Source organism: Piliocolobus tephrosceles, chromosome 1, assembly GCF_002776525.5.
Source record: "Piliocolobus tephrosceles isolate RC106 chromosome 1, ASM277652v3, whole genome shotgun sequence".
Lineage (NCBI taxonomy): Eukaryota > Metazoa > Chordata > Mammalia > Primates > Cercopithecidae > Piliocolobus > Piliocolobus tephrosceles.
This window is the reverse complement of record NC_045434.1, coordinates 145,653,964-145,679,412: the sequence shown is the minus strand read 5'-3', so window position 1 is coordinate 145,679,412 and position 25,449 is coordinate 145,653,964. Positions and strand designations below refer to the sequence as shown.

Below are 25,449 nucleotides of genomic sequence, written 5' to 3'. Positions count from 1 at the left end.
TTTTGGCAGAGCTAGTTCCCTCTGCCTATATTGCACTTTCCCCCATCCCCATGCACACACATGCAGGCTATACTTTATGAACAAGTCAAATGTTACCTTTTCATGAAGCCTTTTGTAATATCCCTACGAATTCATACTTCCCCCGAAAACTGTAGGGTTATGGACTTCCTTTTTATAGAAATAATCACTTTCTACCATGCATTATTGCTATTTATGTTTAATCTCTTCAAGTGGTCCATAAACTATTTGAGGGAACACCAGCCTTGTTTCTCCAAGCACCTTGACATAATGCTTGACTTTAATAGGTATTCAGTAAACATTTAATGGGTGAATGAATAAATAAATGAATAAAAGAAATAACACTTAATATCTTTTTTAAACTTAAAAGTCCCTTTGCCATTTGTTGAAATACTAGTGAATTTCAAAACACTTTTTTTCAGCGTAGAAGGGTCACAGCAATGCCAAAGAGGCAAGTTCTAGGATTGAATTTTGATAGAAAAGTTTCTACAGTTCTATTTAGAGAGACCACCTCTTGCTTTATTTTACCCAAAGGCTAGCAAATCTATTACCTTCTCTAGGGTTTTTGTGGTTGGGCACTGGGTTTTTAATAAGTAACTGGCAGAGCCATTCTTCAAACACAGGTTTCCATTTTAGTTTCACTTCAGTTGTGAAGCAAATTCCAAGGCTTCACTCCCAATGCTGTTAGCTGTCACTTGCCTGGTGAGAAAGCAAACCCTAGTACCCAAAGTCAAAGTTACATTCTTGGGCTTCAGGAGGCAAATATAAGCACCACCTCAGAAGTCAGAAAACAAAATACCCAAGTAAAGGAGAACTGAAAACTCTCATAAAACAACCTGAGCTTCTCTACCAAACTTTATCTTTAAATTGCCCTCCAGAAAATATTTTCTTCTTTGGTAACAAAGAAAATAAATTGCCTTACTTTTTAATGCCTTGATGATGAACATAAAGAAAAGAAAAAATTGGTAGTGATGTCTTTCAACCAACTGCATAAATGAAGAATAAATTTGTATATAGACTAAGAGGAAAATTAATGAAAGCATTTCTGACATATTCAGATCATGTCACTCTCCTGCTCAAAATCCTGCAATAGTCCTCCATTTTCCTTAGAATAAAAACACATGTTTACAGTGACTTCCAATCACTTCTGATGAGTCTACCGTGATAGCATTCAAAATTGAAATCCTTACCTCACATACCCAGCATTCCCAATTTTCCTTGCCTTGTTCTATTTTATTTTTTTCTCTCATAGCATTACCTTCTAACGTTCTATATAATATACTTACTTATTTTAATTTTTAGTGTTTTCTGTGTATTTCTCCTACTGGGATATAAGTTCTCTAAGGTCAAGGCTCATTGTTTCGTTCACTAATATAGCTCAAGCACCTAGAAGAATATATGTTGTGTAGTAGACACTCAATATTTGCTAAATAAATGACCTAGAGGTAGAAAAACAATTAAATAAAGGATTCAGGCAAACTTGCAAAAAGTTATCATGGAGGTCTTTAATCGCTTAAAGAAAAAAATACATCCATTCAGAAACAGTGCAATGAAGTTATAAGTTTAAGGCTGTTTTTTCTGCTGTTGTTTTATACAAAGGTGCTAGTATTGGAGCTGTCTTATCCAAGAGATCATCATTTCACTCAAGGAACTGGTCTGACTGATTTTTATTCTTCAGCACGTGGACCAGTTGTTTAAACAGAATTGATTTCTGATTTCTTTGGTGTCCGGGAGAAACAGCAAAAATCTCTCATTCTTATTTGGATTAGTAGAACAGCAGTTCTCAAATGTGAGCTTGCATCAGAATTACACAGGGTGCTGATTAAAACACAGATTGCTGGGCTCATTCCTGGACTTTCTGAGTTGGTGTTCTGGGATTGAGGCCCAAGAGTTTGCATTTCTAATGGAATTCCAGGTACTGTTACTGCTGGTCCTGGGATCACACTTTAAGAACTACCATGGTAGAGAATTCTAAGATATCAAGTCACATTCAATTATTGAATTTTGGTCCTATAATCTTTATTCTATTGGCATATTGTTGCACAAACATCTAGAATTATTTTTGTTATGATATTTTTCACGGTGAAGAGTTTTTTAACCTCCTGTGAAAGTCCTACTGCAGCTCTGTCATTTTATTCTTCACTTTCTTAAGATCTTGCTCCTCTGTAATTATACCAGATGGTGCTGCTCATTAGCTTATAAGGGAGTGATGCTCCATCATTCTAGACAGAGAGACAAATCATTCTGGTCTCTGACTTTTGAGTCAAGAATCAACATTTGGGTGTATGTTCAACCTACTATTTGCTTTACAATTTTGCTCATTAGGTATTTATTACCCTGACAGTGTATGAGCTAGTCATTTTCCTTCTGCCATGTAGTTCGGATTAACACCGTTTGACAACTGCCATCATCACAGAATTACCTCCAGTAATACGTAATTTCTTTTTTGCCTATGTTATCTGGGTGAAGTATTTATCTAGGAAGTATATCTATAAATTGAAGATCACAAATAACATTCAATTCTCTAACTTACCAGGTTAGAAATGGATAACTAGGGCCATTTCCCTGGAGTTTCTAGCCCTGGTATTGGCATTGCTGATTTATGAGAAACAGTGAAACCTGAGGACAAAAGAAAGGAATATTATGACCAAAGTCAAGCATTCTTTTTCATTTATTGTATGCTTTTTTATGAAGAACGTGGAATGAAGGAAGCATATGATTTAATGAAAAGCATTGAAAAAGAACAGAAACATTTATTAAGCTCTACTGACCAAATGGATGGGCAACCCTTTACAGAAACATGGAAACCATGCAGAGCAGAGAACTGGTTAAAATTTAGAACCTGGAAAAAAGTTTTATCTGATATATTCAACAATTGGAGCAAAAACATATTTTCCTTTTCTTGATAATCTTCACTAAAAGGACAACTAAAGTTATTACTAGATAACTCATGCAAAGGCACTATTACAGGCATGTAGTAACATTCTTCTGATGTGAATAGGTTGTTTGTTCTCTCCTAAAATACTTCTCTACACAGTTTTAATATTAAACTTGTGGAATTATCTTGAACTTTTGTTGATTGGAGGGTAATAGAGAGAGAAGGGGATATATTTGGGAGTTTCTGGGAAGGATTGTCAATCTATCTTAACTTTTCTAGTTGATAGTGTTGATAGTAGATTTTTGACCATTAAATCTTTACTGACCAAGGTGCTAATATCCTTGTAATGAGATGAGTGTCCTACACTACATCAGCTGTATCATTGTGGAGGCACAGAAGCTCTGAAGGTAAATGCAAAACAAAGAATGGTTGCTGTTCCAAGGTGACTTTTTCATGACATGTTCTATATTTCTGATATGTCTTCTAGTCTTAACCTGTGAGTTCATAGCAAACACAGTTGGTTTTATTTAGGAGTACATTAAATTTTATTCCATTGAGCAAATTTCACTTTTGCTTCATAGTGATTGTAATTAATTTGCTCTTTATTTTCTCTTTATCTTTACTTCACTCATTACTCATCTGACAGCTCGCCATCCCACCTTAATTAGGCGAGAAGACGCTTCCAAAAGTGAACCATTGGCAGTTCTGTCATCTGGAAAGAGATACATAAAATGTGTTAAAAAACAGAAATGACTATATAACTGGTTCATCATATTTCCTTAGCAGGTGGATTCTTGGTGGGCAAATATCATGTTTCTCGTGCTTTTGCTGCCAAGCACATTGTGGGTGTTCAATAAATATTAAATAATAAGAAGAGTTTCCTAATTAAGATGAACATTTTTCTCTATTAAGCAGATGGTGCTCAATAGGAGTAGCCCATTATTTATAAGTATGACACAAGGTGCTGGCAATTGTTGAGGAAATGTGGCTCTCGCTTCAAATGCTGATTATATGTTAAAGCAAACTTTTGTGACAAACAGCTTGGTCGATTTTAATGTTTGTGATTAAAACTGTCACTAGAGATGGACTTCGGTGTATAGGTCTGTAATTCTGCTGTTTTGATTATTAATATTGGCTTCACCTATTAAAGTATTTCTTGCTATTTGATGCAAGGCAAGTTTTGGCAAATCAGTGTATACCTGATTTTACCCCATAGGTTCACCATTTGATTTGAATTCTCATCCTTGTCTGATTTCTAAAGAGATTTTTCTTTTGAGTCCTTTGAGTCTCTTTGTGGTTGCTAAAGCTAGATGTGAACACCTCCATGATATTTGAAATGTTTATATTCGTAGCTGAAACCTCAGTGGAACTAAGGAGAGTTAATTAGGCCTTCCCAAAAATACACATCATTTTATGATTTTGCAGATCACCCCGATGAAAATAACAGTTTAATTTTGTCAAGTCATGTAAATTATAGTGAGAGGGATGATGAGAGTTCTCAGCTCTTTGGAGAAGTTAATTTTGTTGTCAGCACATCCACATTTCAAAAATCACAAACTAGAGGCGGAACTTTTCAGTGCCAGTGAGATTTGGTGATCGGATACTGTTTTCATTTCTAATGTCTGCCTTCTGTATAGTGCCTATGCAAATAGGGGCTTTCAAAGATTCTAAAGTAGCAGCTTCCCCTATTAGGAGCATAGCTAGCAGCTGCTGCGTTTCTCATAAAAGATAGAAAACATCCTGTTTACTAACATACAACCATACGCCCTCACCCACGTACAGTCACACCAAGCTCTTCTATTTAGGCAGAACTTTTATTTTGGTTTGAGATAGGCAGCACAGAAATGCAGTCTTTTACAAACATTCCTTGAGCACATATCCCCTGGGTGCTAACTAGGTGTCATTGTTCTAGATGTGAGGAATTCTCTGATACCTGAAACACATTCTCTAATTTTACTGGGAACTTATCAGAACTTCTGACATTTTTTGGCAGGTTCTTTGCATCTGGTCTCACTTCCTTATGTTTAATATTTATAAACCAGGCTCATCAGGATGTCAGTAGAGAAGAAATGAAAGTAACTGAGAAACCCTGCCAAGAGAGACCAAATCGTAAAGTGAACTAAAAATATCTTGACTACAAGGATAGAAAGTGAACTTGAGGTGTTCTTGAGGCAGCAAACATAAGTATTGTGACAAAATCCAGGCTTTACCTCAGTGTCAGATAATCAATGGACTAGAGATTTCACTGTGTTCCCCACAACCCTGTTAAGAAATCAAGACCATGTGCTTTGTCTATAATCCTGGAGTCTGCCCAGAACATGAGCTCATAAATATGTTAGCTTAAGTAAAGTTTATGATAATATAGATGATGAATCATCTTCCTCTTTTGAAAAGCATATCCTCTACAACTCAGGATTTCTGAAGTCCCTCCAGAAATCTACATGACTTTTGCCCTATTTTCTTTAGGTCTTGATTCAAATGTCACCTTATCAGAGAGCCCTTTTTTGACAACACTCTCCCACCCCCAACTCTCCCTTTTCTGCTTCTCAAACTCTGTTTTCCTTTATGTTACTTGTTATGGCCTGATATGTGTTTACTATTGTCTGTCTTCCTTATTAGACTGTAAGCACCATGAGGGCATAACTTGTCGTTTACCTCTCTGCCCCCTCAAATAGCATCTGACACACATAGGTGACACTACCCGGTTGTTGAGTGGGTAACATGAGGCTGTCGGGTATTGTTAGTTCTTTATCCTAGGCTTACACAGGGTCAGCATCACCATTATCACTGTCTTCCACCTTCACATCTTGTCCTGCCAGAAATTTTCAGAGACAATAATGTATATGGAACTGTCATCTCCTATGATAGCAATGCCTTCTTCTAGAATACTGCCTGAAAGACCTGCCTGCAGCTCTTTTACAAATATATATATATATATCACTCACATATATTTACAGAAATATATATATATACACACACACGCAATCACTCTAAAATAATGATGAAGGAGCCTGAGGTGGGAACACCCAAGATGGTTGAATAGGAACAGCTCCAGCCTTCAGCTCCCAGCATGAGCAACACAGAAGACGGGTAACTTCTGAATTTTCAACTGAAGTACCTGGTTCATCTCACTGGGGCATGTCCGACAGTCCATGCTGGTCCATGGGTGCAGCCCAACCAGCGAGAGCTGAAGCAGGCAAGGCATCACCTCACCTGGGAAGCACAAGGGGGAAGGGAATTCCTTTTCCTAGCCAAGGGAAATGGAGACACACAACACCTGGAAAATTGGGTAACTCCCACCCTAATACAGCACTTTACCAAGGGTCTTAGCAAACGGCACACCAGGAGATTATATCCCACACCTGACCCAGAGGGTCCCATGCCCACAGAGCCTCCTCATTGCTAGCAGAGCAATCTGAGATCTAACTGCAAGGTGGCAGTGAGGCTGGGGGAGGGGCGCCCACCACTGCAGAGGCTTAAGTAGGCATACAAAGCCTCCTGGAAGCTCCAATTGGGTGGAGCCCACCACAGCTCAACAAGGCCTGCCTGCATCTGTAGACTCCACCTCTGGGGACAGAGCATAGCTAAACAAAAAGCAGCAGAAACCTCTGCAGATGTAAAAGTCCCTGTCTGGCAGGTTTGAAGAGAGCAGTGGTTCTCCCAGCATGGAGGTTGAGATCTGAGAACAGACAGATTGCCTGCTCAAGTGGGTCCCTGATCCCTGAGTAGCCCAACTGGGAGACATCCCCCACTAGGTGCAGACCGACACCTCACACCTCACACTGTTGGGTACACCTCTGAAACGAAGCTTCCAGAGAAAGAATCAGACAGCAACACTCGCTCTTCAACAATATTCTATCTTCTGCAGCCTCCGCTGCTGATACCCAGGCAAACAAGGTCTGGAGTGGACCTCAAGCAAACGCCAACAGGCATGCAGCTGAGGGTCCTGACTGTTAGAAGGAAAACTAACAAACAGAAAAGATACCCACACCAAAACCCCATCAGTACATCACCATCATCAAAGACCAAAGGCAGATAAAACCACAAAGATGGGGAAAAAGCAGAGCAGAAAAGCTGGAAATTCAAAAAATCAGAGCACATCTCCCCCTCCAAAGGAACGCAGCTCATTGCCAGCAATGGAACAAAGATGGACAGAGAATGACTTTGACGAGTTGAGAGAAGAAGGCTTCAGTCGATCAGTCTTCTCAGAGCTAAAGGAGGAACTACGTACCCAGTGCAAATAAACTAAAAACGTTAAAAAAAGAATGGATGAATGGATAACTAGAATAATCAATGCAGAGAAGGCCATAAAAGAACTGATAGAGATGAAAACCTTGACACGAGAACTACATGACAAATGCACAAACTTCAGTAACTGACTCAATCAACTGGAAGAAAGAGTATCAATGACTGAAGATCAAATGAATGAAATGAAGTGAGAAGAGAAGTGTAGAGAAAAAAGAGTAAAATGAAATGAACAAACCCTCCAAGAAATATGGGATTATGTGAAAAGACGAAATCTACATCTGATTGGTGTGCCTGAAAGTGACGGGGGAAATGGAACCAAGTTGGAAATCACTCTGCAGGATATCATCGAGGAGAGCTTCCCCAACCTCCAACCTAGTAAGGCAGGCCAACATTCAAATTCAGGAAATACAGAGAATGGCACAAAGATACTCCATAAGAAGAGCAACTCCAAGACACATAATTGTCAGATTCACCAAAGTTGAAATGAAGGAAAAAATGTTAAGGGCAGCCAGAGAGAAAGGTTGGGTTACCCACAAAGGGAAGCCCATCAGACTAACAGCAGATCTCTCTGCAGAAACCCTACAAACCAGAAGAGAGTGGGGGCCAATATTCAACATTCTTAAAGAAAAGAATTTTCATCCAAGAATTTCATATCCAGCCATACTAAGTTTCATAAGTGAAGGAGAAATTAAATCCTTTACAGACAAACAAATGCTTAGAGATTTTGTCAACACCAGGCCTGCCCTACAAGAGATCCTGAAGGAAGCACTAAACATGGGAAGGAACAACCGGTACCAGCCATTGCAATAACATGCCAAAATGTAAAGACCATCAATGCTAGGGAGAAACTGCATCAACTAATGAGCAAAATAACCAGCTAATATCATAATGACAGGATCAGGTTCACACATAACAATATTAACCTTAAATGTAAATGGACTAAATGGTCTAATTAAGAGACACAGACGGGCAAATTGGATAAAGAGTCAAGACCCATCAGTTTGCTGTATTCAGGAGACCCATCTCACATGCAAGACACACATAGGCTCAACATAAAGCAATCTACCAAGCAAGGAAAACAAGGAGGAAGATCTACCAAGCAAATGGGAAACAAAAAAAAGCAGGGGTTGCAATCCTAGTCTCTGATAAAACAGACTTTAAGCCATCAAAGATCAAAAGAGACAAAGAAGGCCATTACATAATGGTAAAGGGATCAATTCAACAGGAAGAGCCAACTATCCTAAATATATATGCACCCAATACAGGAGCACCCAGATTCATAAAGCAAGTCCTTAGACACTTACAAAGAGACTTAGACTCCCATACAATAATAATGGGAGACTTTAACACCCCACTGTCAACATTAGACAGATCAACGAGACAGAAAGTTAACAAGGATATCCAGGAATTGAACTCAACTCTGCACCAAGCAGACCTAATAGACATCTACAGAACTCTTCACCCCAAATTAACAGAATATACATTCTTCTCAGCACCACATCACACTTATTCCAAAATTGACCACATAGTTGGAAGTAAAGCACTCTTCAACAAATGTGAAAGAACAGAAATTATAACAAACTGTCTCTCAGACCACAGTGCAATCAAACTAGAACTCAGGACTAAGAAACTCAATCAAAACCGCTCAACTACATGGAAACTGAACAGCCTGCTCCTGAATGACTACTGGGTACATAACAAAACGAAGGCAGAAATAAAGATGTTCTTTGAAACCAATGAGAACAAAGATACAACACACCAAAATCTCTGGGACACATTTAAAGCAGGGTGTAGAGGGAAATTTATAGTACTAAATGCCCACAAGAGAAAGCAGGAAAGATCTAAAATTGACACCCTAACATGACAATTAAAAGAACTAGAGAAGCAAGAGGAAATACATTCAAAAGCTAGCAGAAGGCAAGAAATAACTAAGATCAGAGCAGAACTGAAGGAGATAGAGACACAAAAAACCCTCCAAAAAATCAGTGAATCCAGGAGCTGCTTTTTTGAAAAGATCAACAAAATTGATAGACCACTAGCAAGACTAATAAACAAGAAAGGAGAGAAGAATCAAATAGGTGCCATAAAAAATGATAAAGGGGATATCACCACCAACCCCACAGAAATACAAACTACCATTAGAGAATACTATAAACACCTCTATGCAAATAAACTAGAAAATCTAGAAGAAATGGATAATTTCCTGGACACTTACACTCTCCCAAGACTAAACCAGGAAGAAGTTGAATCCCTGAAAAGACCAATAGCAGGCTCTGAAATTGAGGCAATAATTAATAGCCTACCAACCAAAACAAGTCCAGGACCAGACAGATTGACAACCAAATTCTACCAGAGGTACAAGGAGGAGCTGGTACCATTCCTTCTGAAACTATTTCAATCAATAGAAACAGAGGGAATCCTCCCTAACTCATTTTATGAGGCCAACATCATCCTGATACCAAAACCTGGCAGAGACACAACAAAAAAAGAGAATTTTAAACATATATCCCTGATGAACATCGATGCAAAAATCCTCAATAAAATACTGGCAAACCGAATCCAGCAGCACTTCAAAAAGTTTATCCACCATGATCAAGTGGGCTTCATTCCTGGGATGCAAGGCTGGTTCAACATATGCAAATCAATAAACGTAATCCAGCATATAAATAGAACCAAAGACAAAAACCACATGATTATATCAATAGACGCAGAAAAGGCCTTTGACAAAATTCGACAGCCCTTCATGCTAAAAACTATCAATAAATTTAGTATTGATGGAACATATCTCAAAATAATAAGAGCTATTTATGACAAGCCCACAGCCGATATCATACCGAATGGGCAAAAACTGGAAAAATTCCCTTTGAAACCTGGCACAAGACAGGGATGCCCTCTCTCACCACTCCTATTCAACATAGTGTTGGAAGTTCTGGCTAGGATAATCAGGCAAGAGAAAGAAATCAAGGGTATCCAGTTAGGAAAAGAAGAAGTCAAATTGTCCCTGTTTGCAGATGACATGATTTTATATGTAGAAAACCCCATTGTCTCAGCCCAAAACCTCCTTAAGCTGATAAGCAACTTCAGCAAAGTCTCAGGATACAAAATCAATGTGCAAAAATCATAAGCATTCTTATACACCAGTAACAGACAAACAGAGAGTCAAATCATGAATGAACTCCCATTAACAGTAGCTTCAAAGAGAATAAAATACCTAGGAATCCAACTTACAAGGGATGTAAAGGACTTCTTCAAGGAGACCTACAAACCACTGCTCAGTGAAATAAAAGAGGACACAAACAAATGGAAGAACATACCATGCTCATGGATAGGAAGAATCAATATTGTGAAAATGGCCATACTGCCCAAGGTAATAGATAGATTCAATGCCATCCCCATTAAGCTACCAATGACTTTCTTCACAGAATTGGAAAAAACTGCTTGAAAGTTCATATGGAACCAAAAAAGACCCTGCATTGCCAAGACAATCCTAAGCCAAAAGAACAAAGCTGGAGGCATCACGCTACCTGACTTCAAACTATACTACAAGGCTACAGTAACCAAAACAGCATGGTAGTGGTACCAAAACAGAGATATAGACCAATGGAACAGAACAGAGCCCTCAGAAATAATACCACACATCTACAGCCATCTGATCTTTGACAAACCTGACAAAAACAAGAAATGGGGAAAGGATTCCCTATTGAATAAATGGTGCTGGGAAAATTGGCTACCCATAAGTAGAAAGCTGAAACTGGATCCTTTCCTTACTCCTTATATGAAAATTAATTCAAGATGGTTTAGAGACTTAAATGTTAGACCTAAAACCATAAAAACCCTAGAAGAAAACCTAGGTAATACCATTCAGGACATAGGCATGGGCAAGGACTTCATGTCTAAAACACCAAAAGCAATGGCAGCAAAAGCCAAAATTGACAAATGGGATCTAATTAAACTAAAGAGCTTCTGCACAGCAAAAGAAACTACCATCAGAATGAACAGGCAACCCACAGAATAGGAGAAAATTTTTGCACTCTACTCATCTGACAAAGGGCTAATATCCAGAACCTACAAGGAACTCAATCAAATTTACAAGAAAAAAACAAACAACCCCATCCAAAAGTGGACAAAGGATATGAACAGACACTTCTCAAAAGAAGACATTCATATAGCCAACAGACACATGAAAAAATGCTCATCATCACTCACCATCAGAGAAATGTAAATCAAAACCACAATAAGATACCATCTCACACCAGTTAGAATGGCAATTAAAAAATCAGGAAACAACAGGTGCTGGAGAGGATGTGGAGAAATAGGAACACTTTTACACTGTTGGTAGGACTGTAAACTAGTTCAACCATTGTGGAAAACAGTGTGGCGATTCCTCAAGGATCTAGAACTAGAAATACCATTTGACCCAGCCATCCCATTGCTTGGTATATACCCAAAGGAATATAAATTCTGCTGCTGTAATGACACATGCACACATATGTTTATTGTGACACTATTCACAATAGCAAAGACTTGGAATCAACCCAAATGTCCATCAGTGACAGACTGGATTAAGAAAATGTGGCACATATACACCATGGAATACTATGCAGCCATAAAAAAGGATGAGTTTGTGTCCTTTGTAGGGACATGGATGCAACTGGAAAGCATCATTCTCAGCAAACTATCACAAGAACAGAAAACCAAACACCGCATGTTCTCACTCATAGGTGGGAATTGAACAATGAGATCACTTGGACACAGGAAGGGGAACATCACACACCGGGGCCTAATGTGGGGAGGGGGTAAGGGGGAGGGATAGCATTAGGAGATATACCTAATGTAAATGACGAGTTAATGGGTGCAGCACACCAACATGGGACATGTATACATTTGTAACAAACCTGCACATTGTGCATATGTACCCTAGAACTTAAAGTATAATAAAAATTAATAAATAAATAAAATGATGATGTAAATACTTAAGCCCAGTAACATAGTTGTCTATTATCATTGTCAAGTATTATGTACTGTACATAATTGTATATGTTATACTTTTATATGGCTGAACGTGCAGTAGGTTTACCTAAACCAGCATCACCACAAACACATGAGTAATGCGTTGTACTGTGATGCTATGACAGTTATGACATCAGTAGGCTATAGGAATTTTTCAGCTCCATTTGTAATCCTATGAGACCATGGTCATACATGCCAATCATCTCTGACTGAAACATCGCTATGTGGCACCTGAATGTTTAACTTTCATGAGAGATTCTGATAACCAGGGGAGCATTGAGGTGATATAATTTAATCCAAAAAAGTAGATGTTTCAAATAACATTTTGTATTGGGTAAAAAAATGGTTACTGTTTGGCTTTTTGGAATTTCATACATCGCTCAAGAATCTCTGTTGCCGACTTCATGGTCTCCTTAGTGGTACAGAGAGCTCAGCAGGGAAATTCAGAAGTGAGCACAACACACTTATTTAATGGGTAAGGAAACCTAAGACCAGGGCAAATCGAGTGACTTTCTCAAGGTCCTACCTCTTGTGGTGAAACTTCATTCGGGGGGGTCTTCTGAATTCTAGGCTAGTGTAATGTTTACTGGCTCACAAGGACCGCCATCATTGAGTTGAGCACCAGATTCAGTATTTCTCAAATGTGCTCTGGGGACCATCTACTTCAGAATCTTCTGGAGGGTTCTGCTAGAAAGATAGCCTCTCAGTCCTGTGGATTCAGAACTTCTGGGAATAGCCCTGCATTTAAAGAGTTCCCCAAGTGTGTCTTACACATTCCTATGCCTGGAGAACCTATGACACAATAAATGCAAGGATTCTTGATTCTCCTCCATGGAAAAAACAAAAAATTAATCATATCTCCAAACTATATGAGTACATATCTATTGAGAACCTGGACCAACAGTTTTTCTCGGGGAGGGATACTGGTCAATATTAAAATCAGGTTAGTTTTACCATCAAGTTGGATGATATGAGCTACTTTGAACTTTTGGGCTTAAATCTAACTAGTTCATTAATTTCTGCCACAAAATTTTTACAGTGCAAGTTGCCAGGAATTCAGAGATAACTGAGACAACCCCATTGCAGTTGGGGGAGATAAATATATAGTTTCACAGGGCTACAAAAAAGCCCCTAAGGGTCTGTGTTATCTCCATGTGAGACCTCAGAACCATGTAATGCAACCAACTAAGGCCAGGTGTGTATAGTAAGCCACATTTCTAAATGTCTTTGAATAATTCTGGACATCGCTCTAAGTCCACCAAATAGTCTCAGTGTTCACACAAAGAATAGTGAGGAGATCTGTTTATTCTCAGAGATAGTGGACAAAAGCAAATACTCTATTAGATGTTGTTACTATTATTATTGTTATTATTTTCAGGACCTACACCCAGCCCCTTTTTGCCATAATCACTATCCAATCACACTGCCCTTTTCCTTTGTTATAATAAATTTCTCCCACTCTTCATCATCTTTGAGGATGAATCATACAGTTCATCAGCATCTTACTTCCTGACATGCAACCCTGAAATTGAACAATTCAAAAAACTTCCCAGAAATGACTTTGTGGGATTTTAATCTAATTCTCTGGATGGTGAAAACTCTTTAAGACATTTTTCAAAGGCTAGGCTTTTGAATATTTTATATCATGGAAACTGTCTTAGGAAAGAGTTGGGGACTTAAGGTTACAAAAAATGAGAAAAATTATACTTGAGAAAACCTTGTAAACTAGAACTTCTTGGAAGAATATTAATATGTTATTTTTCTCCATCTTAAAATTTCCTCAGGCATGTGCTGAATGAGCCTACTTCATGGTTGTAGTTTTGTTGTTCTTTCCACGTTATTTTGCAGTTCTCCCTGTGGCCATCATATTGATTTTAACACTGTGGTCATCATTATAGGAAAATGGAGGCATTAATAACTTGGTCTCTATGGACAGATTGTAATAGAAAACCTTATAAATAATTGCCCACTAATGGGAAAATTGAAAATATGCACTGTATTATAATGGTCATAATGTAATTATTAAAATTATAATTATGTGACAATGAAAGAACTCATTATGCATTAGTTTATCTTTACATAATGCTAATAGCTAATGAAAGTGTGACAATTAGATCTAATTAAGTTTAACAACATTTCTGCACTTCTCGTAAATGGGCTATGTTTTGCTAGAAATTGTGTATGTGGAGACATTAGTGATACCGAGGTCCATCTCATATAATACGAGTTTTGAAATGTAACCGTCAGTCCTATGAAGAACCTTAACTTTATAATGCCTTTTTGTTAAATGAACTGAAAGTATGAGTCCTTACTAAAAGTAGCTTTATAAAAAGGTTTCTTGGATTGTGTCATATTTTAGTTAAAAATAACAATTAGTCCTTCCTCTCCTACTAATCTTTGCATATATATTTGTGTGTGTGTGTGTGTATGTATGTATGTACTTGACTCATCTGTGTTTTGTTTTTAACAATAGAATTGTTATACTGAATTCTCAAGTTAGAGGTTTGATTGATTGATGACAATGAATAGAGTAGATGTTGGTTTCTTGTCATAGATTATATAGTATATAACGGTCTGCCATTTCCTATCTGTATGATCTTGGTCAAGTGTAAACTCTCTGTGCTTCAGTTTTCTCATGTATAAACTAGTATCTATACTTTTTTAGAATTAAACTAGAAATTTATAAATTTCTTAGCCTGGGCATAGCATATAGTTCTAGTATTTACTATTATTATTAGGAATTGTTTTATATCTACATTATAATATTGAGAATAATTCCAGCTAGTATCACTTTTCCTCTGCTGACATTTTATTGCACATTTAGATAATCATTCAGACTTTTCTTTTTCCCTCATTTAGAGAAATCATCACATACATCATATTGAAAACAGTATAGGGGACTTCAATATATGTTCAACACATTCTTCAGAATAGAGTCTTAAGACTCTTGAGCACTGGAAGACATTGGCCAAGTCACAGGGGTTTCCAACTGCTCAGATTTCACTTACAGAGTGATAGACTATGAACTCAACTGTGAATGACTCTTGGCCACTGTCGTCAGTCTTGGATCATTAGGAAGCCTCAGAAAACAGGCAGTTCAAGTAAATACAGGTAGAAATTGGCAAACTCAGTCACTTGCTACCATGCTTCCAAAAAGCCATGATACTGGTCTTTACTTTTCTACCATTCCTTTTATTAATATATGTTCAGTGCAAATGAAACATTCTCTCCCCAAGAATTCGCTTCCGTAAGTCAACCATCACTGCTACATCTTGTCTCCATCTCTGATATCACTTCTAAACATTGGTCTCTAAAACCAGATTGGCCTTTAGGCATTTTCTATGTGAAATTCAATCTGTTTAAATTTGACTCATCTTTCCTAACCGAAATTTAATTGAGTTACCAAGTCCACAGTCACTTACTTCAAAACATTCTTTGTTTTATATGCTTTATTTCTATCTCTAGGCTCTCACTGTCTCATGTCTAGACTATAAAAATAGTCTTCATCTATTCTCACTGCTTTCCATCTTTTGCCCTTCAATCTGCGTTTTGTACTTCCACCAGATTAATCTTCCTAAATCACTTTGACATTCCATTCACCTACCCACAAAACTTTGATGGTTCTTCATTGCCTTTAGTTTCTTTTATCTGGCATTCTTGTCCTTCAAAGAATTTTGTCCAGCAATTTTTCTAAGTTTGTTGCCAACTAGTCGCTACAGATGTTCTCTAGCCTAACCAAATTGGTCTGCTCATTATCTCCAGATACACATTCTGAGCTTTGCATATTTGCTGACCCTGTTTCCCAGTTGAAATGTCATTCCTTTTCTACTCTTGTCATATAAATCATTTAAGGCATAGTTTAAGAGTTGACTTTTTCCATGCAATTCTCTCTGACAGCCCCCATTTATCCCTCCCTCCTATGAATTCCTCAAGCATTTATTTTTCTTGTCCTGTATCTTGCACTTGTACAGGCTGGTTTGGCTGCTTCTTACCTTTTATGTATAGTTCTGGCTGGCCAATGGGATTGGCAATACTGGAAGCCCCTCAAGGCTGTTTTTTCATATCTCTGTGCAGAGTTCTGAGTGTATCTCAGGTTCTCAGAGTTCTCAGGTCCTTAACAAATACTTTTTGATGAAAATGTCAATTTCATAAGCACTTGAAGATAGTACTAAAAAGTCTTCTTGCCACTTGGTTCTGCCTGAAGCTGATTTCGTGCTTACAAAGTAATGTTTCCTGAGCCTCCTGCTTATAGAAATCTTGTAAAGCTGCTTGGTAGAATGAAGCATGATGCCTTCTACCCTGAACTCAAAGACCTTTTTAGGAAAGTATTATTTTAGCTGAGAGTTTAAGGGAGAGGACAGACAGATTTCTGTGATGCAGAGATGAGCATCACAGCCCTGGCAGTCACCCTTCTCTTGCTGAGAACAGCTATTTCAAACACCTATTTTAGAAGGGCCCTTACTTTCCTTAGGGCTGCTAAGAGCAGGTTCTGAGTCACCTGTGGCTGCTGCTGCTTAGAGAACCTCAGAAACAAAAGCAGGTGAGCACTGGGTATGCTTGCCTCAACTTTACCACTAACTAGTTACGTTTGGGAAGCCAGCTCACTTCCAATAGTCTCAGATGCTTTATCTCCTCTGCCCCTAAAGTGGGTGAAGAGCTTCAGAATTAAAATTTGATAATTTTTATTTTATTTTTCAATCAAAGGTAGCTGAAAATTGAATTTTGATTAAAAAAATAAAATTCAAGACAAATCCACCTGAATTTTGTAGCTCTTCATTTCATAGATGCAAATCTACCACAAATTATCATTCTTTCTTTCTATCTCTCAGTTCCTCTGTCTCTCTCATACACATGCACACATATACACAAAATATCCTATAAAATGAATTTTTACCAGAAATCTCTTTCATGCTGGTTCTTCTCTATATAGAAAGAGCTACAAATGAAATGGAACATGGGAATAGAACAAGAAGCCGATTCTCTTTTAAAATGCTTTATTTGTTTTTTATTTGTGAAGTCTGAAGTTTTGAAGACTTAATACACCCCTGCCCCCACATACACTTCTCCCGTATTATTAACATCCCCCCAACAAGAGTGGTGCATTTGTAGCAACTGATGAACCTGCACTGACACATCACTATCCCCCAGAATCCACAACTTACATTAGACATCACTCTTGGTCTTGTACATTCGATGGGTTTATACAAATGTATAAGGACATGTATCCACCATTATAATGCAGAATAGTTTCACTGTCCTAAATGTCTCCTCTACTCTGTCTATTCATCCCTCTCTCTCCCATAATCCCTGACAACCAAAGATCTTTTTACTATCTCATTGTTTTGCCTTTTCTAGAATGTCATATACTTGGATTCATATAGTATGGATCCTTTTCAGACTAGATTCTATTACTTAGTAATATTACACTCCTTTAAAGTTCTTACTTATTACACCCATTTAAAGTTCTTCCTTGACGTTTCATGTCTTGATAGCTCATTTGTTTTTAGTGCCGAATAATATTCCATTGTCTGAATTGTACCACAGTTGATTTTATCCATTCATCAACTGAAGGACATCTTGTTTGTTTCCAAGTTTTGTCAGTTATGGATAGAGTTGCTATAAATATCTGTGTGCAGGTTTTTGTGTGCACATAAGTTTTCAACTTGTTTGGGCAAAAAAGTTTTATTTTATACACTGAAAAATTCTGACTGAAATATGTAGCTAAGTTGCCTTTATTGCCTTTTTTTTTTTTTTTTTTTTTTTTTTGAGATAGAATCTCACTCTGTTGCCCAGGCTGGAATGCAGTGGCACAGTCACGGCTCACTGCAGCCTTGACCTCCTGGGCTCAAGGGATCCTCCCTCCTTAGCCATCCAAACACCTGGAAATATAGGCATGTGCCACCATGCCCAGCTAATTTTAAAATTTTTTTGTGGAGATGTTGCCTAGGCTGGTCTTGAACTTCTGGGCTTAAGTGATCCTCCCACCTCGACTTCCCAAGAGTGCTGGGATTACAGGCGTGAGCCACCACGCCCAGCCTGCTTTTGTATTCTCTTACAATGTTGAGTGACTTACCTTTTGGGAGTTAGGGATATTAGATATAACTTGAAGTCTTTTTCCTTCATTTGTACCATCAAAAGATGTTTTAGTGTTCAATGAAAATTGTTTCAAAAGGAATTTGGCAGTCCTCAAGCTTCTACTGGTGGTTTTGAGGATGAAATATGGGGGCATCTCCATTCTCATTATGTTGGTTTCTCCTTGTGACAAAAACCTTTTGCCACCCCGCCTGCTTCCCCCCTTGTGCTCTGTCTTTTCTCTCCTCTTTCTGCTGCCTACTCACTCTGTTTTCTCTGTATCTCTCTTTGTTCTTTCTCAGAGCTCTTGCCTCTGACACGCTTTTCAGTGCCATCGTTTTTTGAGACAGCCTGATTTGATCACTGTCTTTTCTCTCTCCTTTGAAAGCTTTCTCTGTTCTGTGTATTTCCTAGATTGCTGGTGATACTTGTCATTCTGGTTAGATTTTGTTCCTGTTTTGATTTCATTTTTCCATAAGATTTTTGTTTGGTTGATTTTTTTATCTGTAAGGAAAAAGGAGATATTTTTTACTTGCATTCCACTTTTCTTTCTGTTGTGCTCTGTAATATGAGTGTGCAATATGTTCTAAAGTCCAAAAGGATAGTTAACACAGTGGGTGGTGGGGCTATGCATAATTTCTGCCTTCTTTCTTATAGCATTCTGTTTTCTGAAATTGTTTCATGGTGCATATGTACACATAATAAGAAAGAAAAAGCAATGAAACGATTTCTATTTTGACAAGGAAAAAAATCTTAATGAGAGTCTGGCTTTGGGTCTTGCCTCTAGCTCTCTATGAAACCTTTTTCTTGTCTGTCTTCACCACCAAGCGTAACCACAATGGCTGGCTGAGCTGGAGATGGACAGCAGTCTGTGGGGATTGTGGAAGTGATCCGATGGTTAGCTGAAACCTACCAAACTGCAAGTCATGGGTCACTTCTGTTGATTCCCCAAGGCTAGGCTCTTACTGTCAATTGTTACTAAAGGGAAAAAAATGCAGAGAAATAGCACTGACTGCCTTATGAAATCTAGTGCCCTTTGCTCAATATGACAATTAGTTTTGAAAGCTGCTGATGATAGCAGACAGGGGTGATACGTGATAATGCTTATTCATTATGGTAGCATCACACTGTGATTGCAGAGTTTACTTTGTATCTATTTATTCATTCATTTATTTTAGCATTCTTATTGATTGCTCTTATTGATTACTGCATGCTCATTTAAGTTGCATGACAAATGCTGCTATTTGCTTACTCCTCACGGAAGGCTTTGAAAGCAAACCATGGTGGGTCACCCAGAAACCAAGGTGGCAGGGCACTGAATAAAATGCAGGCCCCCATATTTCTTCCAACTGGTGTAATCATAAACATGGGTTAGCTCCTTTCTAAGCTGGCAGGAATCAAAGACAGAGGTAATAAACTTTGGCCAGAGAGGAGGCCCATTTTTACATGCTTGTAAAGTTGTTTTTACATGCTTGTACAATGGAGTCTGTAAATTCACAGTCCATTGTGAACATAGACATGGTATTTCATGACCATAAACTGTCATGTTTTAAGCACTTTGGTCTGTCAGGCTAAACTAAATATACGCCCCTGTCCTAAAAAATCAAGCTCACATAGTATGACAAATCAGCATTTTATTTATTTGTGCTAAAAGCATTTATTGAACAGCTGTGTACTAAAAATCCTGCAACAAGGAGTAACATTGAAATTTCCTTAAAGAGCTTCTTCTGTTGAGGAATGTAGATATATTAACAAATAAATACAAAGTAGGATTATAAAAAAGTATTTTAAAAGACGTAGCTATTTACAGGCTAGAGTAGAGGGAGAGGCTAAAGGTAAAAAGTTAAACTATTTTTTGTTGTCATATGAACAAAAGTATCTTCATGTTGAATTAACTACAATTAGCTGATATATGTATGCAACTGCTTATTATGAGCTGTCACTAGAAGATGACTTTTTACTGCCCTTTTTTTTTTTTTTTTTTTGAGACAGGGTTTCACTTTGTCACCCAGGCTGGAATGCAGTGGCAGGATCTTGGGTCACTGCAACCTCCGCCTCCCAGATTCAAGCAATTCTCCTGCCTCAGCCTCCTGAGTAGCTAGGACTATAGGCATGTATCACGAGGCCCAGCTAATTTTTGTGTTTTTAGCAGAGACGGGGTTTCACCATGTTGGCCAGCCTGGTCTCAAACCTCAGGTGATCCACCCACCTTTGCCTCCCAAAGTGCTGGGATTATAAGTGTGAGCCACTGTGCCCAGCTACCATTTTATATTTTGATAATTCATATTTAGTACTCTCAGTCACTTAGTTCCTCAACATCTGAGTTTCTTTATCTATAAAGTTGACTTAAACATCTGTGTATTCAATATTCGAAAAGTACATTGGTTAGGAATATTTTAAAATATACATCAAAGAGGTGACTGTGGAATCTAAAATCAATTTGAGAATACATATAAAATTAAAGGTATTATAATTATTATTAGCTTATATGTGGGGAAAATAAATGATTAATATATACATGTTATGAAAGAAAAATTGATGAAGTAAATATGTACATGTGGCAAATGGTGAGAATAATCCAGTGTCTCCTCTTTCAGAAATAAGGAATATTCTTTTTCATTGGCTAGAGCAAAGGTTAAAGAAAGTTTTAAAGACTTGATATTCCTGTATTTGGATAGATCATAGATAATCATTGTCCTGAATGCTGAGTAAACAATTGAATAATACATCTAAAAATGTGACGTGTATTATGCTGAGACCCTGGTAGTCCTCTCCCTGAATAATGTTATTTGGGCAGAGCTAAAATGACTTAACTATAATTACCCTAAAATTAATGTTTTTTTATTTCTGAAAAAGTGGTTTGCATAGGATTTAGACAATATTTCAGCGTGACTTCAAAATAATAATAAGTTTGGTGTATTCATGGTTGCACTGGTAAATTCGTTTCAGCTGATAAATATCTATGGCTCATAGAGAATAGCAATCAACAACAAACCTATTCCCTTATGCTTCAATCTTTTCTTTTTTTATTTTATTTTTTAAAAATTTTTTATTTCCGGCCAGGCGCGGTGGCTCAAGCCTGTAATCCCAGCACTTTGGGAGGCCGAGACGGGCGGATCACGAGGTCAGGAGATCGAGACCATCCTGGCTAACACAGTGAAACCCCATCTCTACTAAAAAATACAAAAAAAAAAAAAAACTAGCCGGGCGACGTGGCGGGCGCCTGTAGTCCCAGCTACTCGGGAGGCTGAGGCAGGAGAATGGCGTAAGCCCGGGAGGCGGAGCTTGCAGTGAGCTGAGATCCGGCCACTGCCCTCCAGCCTGGGCGACAGAGCGAGACTCCGTCTCAAAAAAAAAAAAAAAAAAAAAAAATTTATTTCCATAGGTTTTTGGGGAACAGGTGGCATTTGATTACATGAGTAAGTTCTTTAGTGGTGATTTGTGAGATTTTGGTGCGCCCATTACCCAAGCAGTACACACTGCACCCAATTTGTAGTCTTTTATTCCTCACTCCCTTCCCACCCTTTCCCCCTGAGTTACTTCACTCTTTTCTAAAACTCTTTAATATGGAGTAAAAGTCAAAATCACTTTTTTCATTTTTAAAACATCTTTTAATAAAATTTGTGATCCAATCTCTTTTGTATTAAAGCATTCGAATGCAAAACGTATACATTTTATCTGTGTCAACATGCAATTTCCTAAACTCACTTAAGCTCAAACTGCTAATAATCAAATGAGACCGAGTTCTAGGATAGATTAAAGGACAGCTGATTGAGGATGGCAGTAATTCCTAAAGGACCTGAAAGTTCATCAGAATATCACATTTAGGAAACTGCTGGTCATTAAGGTGTTAGGTTGTAGGCCGGGCGCGGTGGCTCAAGCCTGTAATCCCAGCACTTTGGGAGGCCGAGACGGGCGGATCACGAGGTCAGGAGATCGAGACCATCCTGGCGGTCAGGAGATCGAGACCACCCTGGCTAACACGGTGAAACCCCGTCTCTACTAAAAATACAAAAAACTAGCCAGGCGAGGTGGCGGGCGCCTGTAGTCCCAGCTACTCCGGAGGCTGAGGCAGGAGAATGGCGTAAACCCGGGAGGCGGAGCTTGCAGTGAGCTGAGATCCGGCCACTGCACTCCAGCCCGGGCGACAGAGCAAGACTCCGTCTCCAAAAAAAAAAAAAAAAAAAAGTGTTAGGTTGTGAATTTGAGCCTAAATGGATGCTGCTTTCTTTTAGAATGAATTACCAGGTGGTCATTGAGGTATACTGAGTCAGGATTTTTTAATTTGATGAGCGCTGTGTAACACTTAAGAAATCAAGGCCAATATTTTTATTTTTTACCTGTTTGTGGTGCATCAGCCATTATTTCATACATTAAATATTGGAAATAAGGTCTTAACCAAAAATGCAGATCTTAACCAGAAACGTAAATGTTAGGGCTTTTTAAAAGCATTTAATGAATCCTCAGTTTTGTACCAGGTACCATGCCAATTATTTTTCTTACATTATATAATTTAATTCTCACAGTAATTTTTCCTTCATGAGGAAAAATATCCTCCCTCCCCTCACAAGGAATTGAGATATAGTGATGCTGTCTTGAATGCTGGGTAAATAACTGAATAAAGTCACATTATGTAGAGTCCAAACTTAGCTTCATTTAAGATAAATTCAACACATTTGGGGATTTTCTTAAAGTTGTTCCCATTTTGAAAACTGACATAACTGTAATGTCATCATCATTTTTAGGAAATGAACCTTGGCATATCCTAGGAATTTTATTTTCAATCTCCAATCCAGGTGGCATTCTGGAAAGTGGACTATTGCTCTGACTAGACATTCAGCTTGGGTGAGCTTTGCTGTACACTCAGCTGAGCTACTTGTTTAAGGGTTTTTAAAACTCCTGGGTTGACAATAATAAGCGGGACTCCCCTTTGTGTACCTGTGATCAACTGAATGTACAATATTACAAAATAAGCAACTTCTTCTTGGTTTCTTTGTTCTATGTTTTTTTCCTTAAGTCTTCACATCCTTAAAGGAAATGTATTTTATAAAATTAAGTCTGAATGAGAAAGCAAAGCCCCATCTAACAGAAGAGATCATGTTCTTGGAAGATGATTTCTTCATCTCAGCTTCCTCGGGTCTCTCGAGATGCTTATTCATAGCCCTCCTATGGAAACACAGGATTCTCAATGTGAGCAGCTCTGTTAGGTTTCATGTCATTGCTGCTCAGCAACCCTGTTCAGCAAGATTTTCAATGTCTGATTGTTCTTACAATCAAATGTGCTTTCCTGATTTCCAAGGTAAATTTGCTTTCTGATAAATATAACATTCATTGGTGCCCAATGACGTCTTTTTTTTTTTTAACTTGTCAAATTACTTAGTACAGAAAAATAGCTATAATTCTTTTCTTTTCTTTTCTTTTTGAGATGGAGTCTCACTCTGTCACCAGGCTAGAGTGCAGTGACAGAATGTTGGCTCACTGCAACCTCCACCTCCCGAGTTCAAGCAATTCTCCTGCCTCAGCCTCCTAAGTACTTGGGACTACAGGCACACACCACTAGGCCCAACTAATTTTTTTATTTTTAGTAGAGTGTGGGTTTCACCATGTTGGCCAGGATGGTCTCGATCTGTTGACCTCATGATCCGCCTTCCTCAGCCTCCCAAAGTTCTGAGATTACAGGTGTGAGCCACCGTGCCTGGCCAAAATAGCTATCATTCTATATTAATAATGATATTAATCATTTTGTTTCATTTGGAACTTTTTCAATTTTGCATTTTCTCAATTTCTTAAGATTGATTCTAAGAAATTACTTGGTAAATAACAGGTTCTCAGTAAGTATTTATTTTGAAAATTAATGTCAAAATAAAAAGAACTCAACACTCCATACAGAAGGATTCATTTAAACTTGTTTTTTCTAAGATGATCAATCTTCTGCATTTTTAGGTGAAATAAGATGCTATAAAACAACATATTCTGACTTTTTAATAAATTACTTAATTGTATTTAATTCTAGAAACCTCTTCAACATCCTTGCATCAAATTCACATCTGTAGGCGCTGCCTTTCTTGTATAAGGTAGGACAAAATCTTTTTATTCTTTCTCTTCCATTCTTTCTTCTCCTTTTATATCTTTTAGCACCTTGCGCTCTAATATAAGAACATTTTAAGCTTCTCTTCTTGCCTTTATGCTCCTGCGTACTTTTCTTTCTACCTGTAATTCCAGTTCCCATCTCACCTCCTCAGTACCCCTCCACTGAGCCAAATCCGGTGTTTCCTTGATGCTCAGAAATGGCACCTCCTCCACAAACCCTCCCTGCTATGCCCACATCTAGGCAAAATACTTCCTTCTTTCCTCAGGGCCGTCACCTTTCTGGAGTACTGGGCAGGATAGTTATGAAAACAAATGGTTTTTAAGTCAAATGGTTATTTGACCTCCTGACCAGCTAGAATGTGAGCTTTCTGAAGAGCAAGGGGCAGTTTTATTCTTTTTGTGTCTGCAACACCATGCTCAATATATTAATTTGGAAGTGAGGAAAGTGATACTATGATGAGTTAAAGTTCTCATTGTTCACTTTTTCTTCTTTGAAATAAGGACTCAATTGTTCATTGCTGCATATCTTTCTTGAAGCCTGTGTAGATGTTGAGATGCTGTCTCTGAAAATGTCTGAAGATTTTTACATGATAATGTGGAGACTCTCCACCTAAACTGTTGTCCAGGATAAGTGATCTCCAAGGGAGGGCATGAAATGCCACATATCACTGGCTTCCCTGTGACAGCTGCGGGAGGAACACCCTGGAGTAATGATGCAGTGAAGAGTCTTTGCCGAAGAGTTACTGTCAAAACTGAACTAAGCTTTTCCAAGAGACTCTTAACTCTCCCTAATACGTATGGCTTAAAATAAAACGTGGTGTATACAAATGAAAAAAGGAAGTTTGTTTAAAAAGGTTTGGGGTTTTAAAAAGCTATGCTTTATGTTTTCAATTTAGGAGTGTGTAAGGCCTTTGGCTATTGCTGCAGGTTGAAGAATGTGCTTTAACAAAAGTATACCAGCTCAGAAACCATTTCTGTCCTTTCATCTACCCACTTTCCTTTCTATTCAGGTGACACTCAACCCATTTTGGCAACCAACTAAAGATACAATAGCATACACCGTGTTAGGAAAATCTGTAGAAAATGTAGCTGCAGTTTTCTTATTTGGGTTCATGCAGTTAGTAAACATTAGT

At 38.1% G+C, this 25,449-nt stretch overlaps 1 protein-coding gene across 11 annotated transcripts in view; it reads left to right on the top strand.

Annotated features, from left to right (window-relative positions):
• Nucleotides 1-25,449, top strand: part of ST6GALNAC3 (ST6 N-acetylgalactosaminide alpha-2,6-sialyltransferase 3) — a 566,662-nt gene that overhangs the window by 355,929 nt on the left and 185,284 nt on the right. The window contains exons 4-5 of one of the 11 annotated variants that reach the window (XM_023209254.1): nt 24,240-24,300; nt 24,854-25,068. The exons of 9 other annotated variants lie outside the window; for them this stretch is intronic. In XM_023209254.1, coding sequence (XP_023065022.1) covers nt 24,240-24,279 — 40 coding nt within the window. In that variant the 3' untranslated portion in view covers nt 24,280-24,300; nt 24,854-25,068. Of the gene's footprint in view, nt 1-24,239; nt 24,301-24,853; nt 25,069-25,449 lie in introns of those variants that run through there. One more of the 11 variants, XM_023209264.1, reaches the window with a different exon arrangement.